At 41.0% G+C, this 5,945-nt stretch overlaps 1 protein-coding gene across 4 annotated transcripts in view; it reads left to right on the top strand.

Annotated features, from left to right (window-relative positions):
- The window catches only part of syne1b (spectrin repeat containing, nuclear envelope 1b), an 86,921-nt gene that overhangs the window by 79,822 nt on the left and 1,154 nt on the right, over positions 1 to 5,945 (top strand). For all 4 annotated transcript variants that reach the window (XM_044374229.1, XM_044374232.1, XM_044374231.1 and 1 more), the window contains 8 exons: positions 488 to 615; positions 1,013 to 1,139; positions 1,359 to 1,570; positions 1,868 to 2,068; positions 2,204 to 2,332; positions 2,629 to 2,841; positions 3,011 to 3,103; positions 4,036 to 4,094. In XM_044374229.1, coding sequence (XP_044230164.1) covers positions 488 to 615; positions 1,013 to 1,139; positions 1,359 to 1,570; positions 1,868 to 2,068; positions 2,204 to 2,332; positions 2,629 to 2,841; positions 3,011 to 3,103; positions 4,036 to 4,094 — 1,162 coding nt within the window. The remainder of the gene's footprint in view (positions 1 to 487; positions 616 to 1,012; positions 1,140 to 1,358; positions 1,571 to 1,867; positions 2,069 to 2,203; positions 2,333 to 2,628; positions 2,842 to 3,010; positions 3,104 to 4,035; positions 4,095 to 5,945) is intronic.

The following is a 5,945-nucleotide window of genomic DNA, read 5'->3' on the forward strand; positions in this document are numbered from 1 at the left end:
TTTGTTTGACTTGCAGTGTGCTGTGTAGCTAACCTCTTTGGATTTTTTTGACGTGCATTTTTTGTTTCAGAAATGCATGTTGTAATACTGTCACAGCGAACAAGTCTGAACTCTGAAGGGATTGCAGATTTGTTTAAAATTAAATTTTCATAGGCTTCGGTCACACAGAGGCACGTTGCTAAAATGAAGGATGCAGCTCCTGTCGCAAGCAGGACTGGATACTACTGCCAGGAAGCTTTTTTTTGTCTCAGTAGGAGTAGGGTAGGAAGTTTTTAGGAAATGCAGCAATGATCACCTGTCAAACTATGACAGGTGGCAGTCTGCATTCCTGTCTACTTTTTTCAAGTCATTTTTTTTGCTCTCCACGCCTTCTGTGCCTCTGTCTGAGCGGAGCCTCTCCTCTTGTTAGATTGTTGAGCATATTTCTAATATGATTGAAGATATGATCAAGTTCTATAAAGATGAGCATGTAATGTTGTGTCAACAGGGGAGGTTGCCTCTACGGATTCACACGTTCACCCTCTGGACGCCAGCCGTTTCCACCTGCAACAAACGGACAGCAGCCGCAGTCGCACTCCCACAAGCACGGAGCTGGATGCCTCATACATGGGATATGTATGTGTTTTCTCCTACAATTACGACAGCAAGCCAGAACAACCACTCCATTTTTTTTCACCAAACTGTACATTAAGTGATAATTAATTCTGTTATTTTTTCATTTTTCTTGCAATTTAAAAATCAACACATTGCTATTAGACCTAAGAAAGCAGTGTTTACTTATGTTTGTAAATAATATCTAGTTTAATAACAGTTTCTTAGATTACCATCAACCGCCAACATTACTTCCTCCAATGACAAAAACCTGAGGGTCTGTTCTTATTTGAGTATCCAGTTTTATAAATGTTTGCAAAAAGATTTAAATATATGCCCTATCCTGAAATACATATTATATTTTGCTTATACCGATTGAATTATATCTGTAACATAAATATATATCCATTCTGTACTGTAGATGCGATTGCTGGGGGAGTGTCGTGGCAGCATTGACACAGTGAAGAGGATGGGCTTTGAGCTGAAGGAAGAGGAGGACATGGTGTCTGGACTGGCAGATCCCAGTAGCTCAGAGTCCCAAACATCAGGTAATTCTGATCCACTACATATGCTGAACACATGTATGGCTACACAATAAGCTCTACATTACTATGTATTTGAATTAATATTAAATAACTTATAAGATGTTATCCTATATAAAGGGAAAGACTGAAATGTTCAAATGTTGCCTGGCTCTAATTCAGTGGGATAAAATTAATTTTGGGTGTCTTTGACTGTCTTCTACACTCATTCACTCTGCACCTTAGGAGTGATTGAGCGCTGGGAGCTCCTGCAGGCTCAGGACCTCAGCAAAGAGATGCGTACAAAGCAGAACCAGCAGCAGTGGCAGCAGCTGAACTCTGACCTGAACAATATTTGGACATGGCTAGGAGAGACAGAGGAAGAGCTGGAGCAGCAGCGGAGGCTGGACCTCAGCACAGACATCCAGACAATTGAGCTACGCATCAAAAAACTCAAGGTGACATTGATGTAGCACTCAGAAATTGATTGACGTAACTAATCTCATAGCTTCAGCATTCATTGTTTCCAACATGGTGTGTTTTGCTGGATTTATATAATTTATCATTTACCATCTACTTATTCTATGGTAAAAGCTACAGCATAGCAACTTGATCCCTTCTGTCAGTTTTATTGGCTTTCACACTGGAGAGAAATTGAATTTGATGCTTGCTGATGATTTTCTCTTATCTTAGTTACGTCCTTTGTAAGTTGCTCTGCATTCATTAAACTGTAAAATGTAAATGTTTGTCTACAGGAGCTGCAGAAGGCTTTCGACAAGCGAAAGGCCATCGTGTTGTCCATCAACCTGTGCAGTGCTGAGTTTGTGCAGTCAGACACAGAGGAGTCCAGAGAGCTACAGGCCAAACTGAAAGACATGAACAACCACTGGGACAAACTGGGCAGCTCGTTGGAGGAGTGGAGGTCGTCGTTACAGGAAGCCCTCATGCAATGCCAAGTAGGTGCCAGTGAGCTTTGATGAGCAAGTTGAGTTGGACAAATTGATCTGAAATGTGATGCAATATTGTTTTATAGAGCTGTAATTATGCATACAGTTGAATCTCTACATTCCTGATCCACATCTTATCAATAGGACTTCCATGAGATGAGCCACGGTTTGCTGCTCTGGTTGGAAAACATCGACCGCAGGAGGAATGAGGTGGTTCCCATTGACCCCATCCAGGACAGTGATACTCTCCAAGAGCACCATAAAACACTTACGGTACAGAACATATATTGATTACAATGTGTGAGTAGTATGATTGATTCAGGGGTTTAGAGTGGAACAACATTTAATTGAAAACTGTCTTTTTTGGTAAAAATTTGGAACAGTTACCAATTCTCCTTTAAAGTTAAAAGGCCTGAAGGTTGTATTTTTGGTCATTAACAACATGAGCCCAATAAAAAATATACATCCTGATTAAAATTATGGGTCAAACTAACTAACTATCCCTTTTAAAAACAAGTGGATTGTGTGAATAATTCTAGTTCTTCTACTCTAATTTACAATCTTCACAGCAAATCCGCCAGGAGCTGCTGGATTCCCAGCTGAAAGTCGCCTCGCTGCAAGACATGTCCCTCCAGTTGCTGGTCAACTCTCAGGGCAGCGACTGCCTAGAGGCCAAGGAGAAGGTTCATGTCATTGGGAACCGTCTGAAACTACTGCTGAAAGAAGTAACCCGAGACCTCCGAGAGCTGGCAAAGATTCTGGACATCACCAGCAGTCAGCAGGTACGTCTTTAGGTACACCTGTCCAGTGTTACGCGAACAACTCTGAGACTTGATTTAGCAATATAGTACTGTGTAAAGGGCCAGATAACCTTTTTTGAAGGGACAGTTTGCCTGCCACTGCCTGATATCTCATGTGTCTCTCTCTTTGTGTCAATGTTTCCTTTGACAGGATCTGTCATCTTGGTCGTCTGCTGATGAGCTGGACACGTCCGGGTCCCTCAGTCCTGTATCAGGAAGGAGCACTCCAAGTCGGCGACGATCGGTAACGTATACACCTACTCGTACACGCTGCTCTGTGAGAAGCCAGGTGCTTGGTAACCCCTCTAAGACAGTGCATACAGTAACTTGTGCCCCGAATGCCCCTTCAAAGGCCAGATTCACCCCTCTCATCCCAAGATCTCTCCTCACGCCTTTCTAAACCTCCACAACCTGCTTTACACTCCCTACCTCTGAATTCTGAACTCTTTCCCAGCCTTTTACTCTTCATGCATGTCATCTGTTCCCAGAGCAATCCTTGCCAGAGAATGGGGGAATCCTTTCTTTCTAACTTTTTTTTATCTCTTCCTTCCTTTTCTTGGACAACTTTTTCTTGTTCTCTCTTCCAGACTGAAAACTTCTGTCCTGCAAATCTCTCCTCCCAGTAGACTTTCCTCTAATTTCTTCTCACACTAGTTTTGTTTTTTATCCCTGTAGTGTTATTCTCAGGAATACTGGCTGTCATGAAACTGCTAAAATTGCAAAAGAAGCATAGAACATGTTGTTTTATGATGTAGCAAGCATGACATTATATTTGTTTTGTATTGTACGCTACAAAAATGAGAAAGTAATTGTTTTTGCACAAGTATTGAGTCATTATTTATCCAAAGATCAGTCCAAATAAGCTTGTCGCTGCTTATAGTATGTGTATGTTACTAAATGTCACTGTTAGCAAAGAAATTCATGCATCACATTGCATAATTTGTAGCTTCCTATTTGCAATCACAAGCCAAAGAGCACTTCAAAGTAGTCGAGCACTTTGAAAAGCCAGATTCCTTATTATCACGGGTAACGAATCTTATCACCTTCACATATGATTTTGTTGCTGCTCTTCTTTCATTTTGGGATTTCTTTTCATCGGTAGCTTTGTCTTGATTTGCCTGGACTGAAACATACTTTCTTTCTTTTACCCCCCTCCCCCCTGTTCATTGCAAACAGCAACGGGGCAAATGTAGTCTGTCACAGCCTGGACCCTCTGTGAGCAGTCCACACCACAGGTACCTTTCTGTTGGTTTCTAGCACACCCAGAAGATAATGGAACTCATCAGCCCATGATGCACACGGAGGCCGATTCATGTTTACTAACCCCTCTGAAGACTCCGAGTTTTAAGCTGTGTTTTAAAGAATAAGAAAAAAAAGTCCCAATTTCAGTTTTTTAACGCTTGTATCAGATTAGCAGCTCATGACAGTGAATTCCATCATCTTCTGTCAGTCTAGACGCTCTTGTTTAGGCTAGGTGATGAGGTGAGTGGCAGCCCACACATCCTTGATAAAAGAGTTTCACAAGGAATGGTGCAAGGCCTCTTCTCCGCCAATGTCCTTGGCTGCTTAATGTCGCTAACCAGAGGGCATTTCTTACGTGTAACACAAATATTTCTCTATAGCTAACACTCCCTCGCTATTACTGAACACACACACACACACACGCACGCACACCCTTTTCTCTCCGATTGCCGAGCCAGTAAATGTCTGCAATGAACAATGCAAAGGCTGCAGTTTCTCTCTCTCTCGCTCTCTTTGTCTCTCACTCTCTCTCTCTCTCTCTCTATCTCTATTATGTGTGACATTTCTTCCTCTTCTTCTTTTTCTGCTATCTCACTGACTATCCACCATCTCCCACCCCTCAGTCTGTCATCTGTGAGTCTTGCCTCTCAGGTCTCCATTCGTGAAGTGGTAAGGGGGCACTTTAGGTAACAGCATAGGAGCAGAGTTTAAAACATACATCACTATTGTCCATGCATTCCTGGAGTCAAGGATCATTTTAATGAAGTATGTTTAGAAAGCACTGTAGGTCAGTTTTCTCTTGATTCAAAGAAGTAAATTAATTATCTTTTCATTGTAAGTAGGTGAAGTGATCATCTTTATAGTAATTCCCTTTTAACTGATCATGGATTCTAAGTTTTGAGGTAAGAAGACAGTTTTTACTGAGGGTGATGGTGACTATAAATGATGCAATTAAATTCAGTTTGACATTTTGTTTTCTTGCTGAGAACTGGAGGCAGTTTCTCCCATTTTCAGTCTTTATGCTAAGCTAGGCTAACCACCTTCATATTTAGTGTACAGACATGTGAGTGGTATCAATCTTGTCATCTAACTTGTATTTCCCAAAATGTCAAACTGTTCCTTTAAAAAAAAGCAAGCTTAGCTGAACTACCTCGTCAAAGAAGCTGTTTCTAATTGCTACGCTCTTCTCGCCTCGGCATGCTTTGCATTTTTCAACAGGACACAAACCTTCAAAAAGTCCTTTTTAAAAATAATAATATCTGAAAATCTAGCTGACACTTGCAGCATGCCTTTTGTCTTTTATCCTAACATCCTTTTGCAAAGGAATGCAAGCTCACATATGTATATGTTTGGTGCAGGATTGTATGTTTGCCTTGAAAACTGTTTTGTGACTGTCTATGTAGTTGTGCTTATCCACCTAGTCTCAGTCAGCATGTAGATCACAATGTTAAACATTGTCCCAACATTGCTTCAAACCATGTTGGCAATGTCTCCCAAACACAGCATGGTGCGCTGCCATGCAGTTCCCCTGTCGCTGAACTGAGATCTTATTTGGATTGAAAAATTATTCAACACTTAAACAATGAAGCGTTTGAAGAGAGGGATGTTAGATTAGAGTGAAATTCAATTGAAGTTTGTTTATTTTATCAGACTAAATTAAGTTGTCAGATATTTTTTGTGAGTTTATTTTTTTGTAAGTTGTAATGTGATTATACAGTTGTCAAATTAGTGATTCAGATGACAAAGCAGATGGAGGGATTTTGTGTGTTCTTACTCATCGATTTGAGTAACTAAACTTCAGTCTGTGCTGCGTTGTGTGTGTGCACGCATGTGTGTGTGAGCAG

This window comes from Thunnus albacares, chromosome 15 (genome assembly GCF_914725855.1).
Source record: "Thunnus albacares chromosome 15, fThuAlb1.1, whole genome shotgun sequence".
In the NCBI taxonomy this organism is placed as follows: domain Eukaryota; kingdom Metazoa; phylum Chordata; class Actinopteri; order Scombriformes; family Scombridae; genus Thunnus; species Thunnus albacares.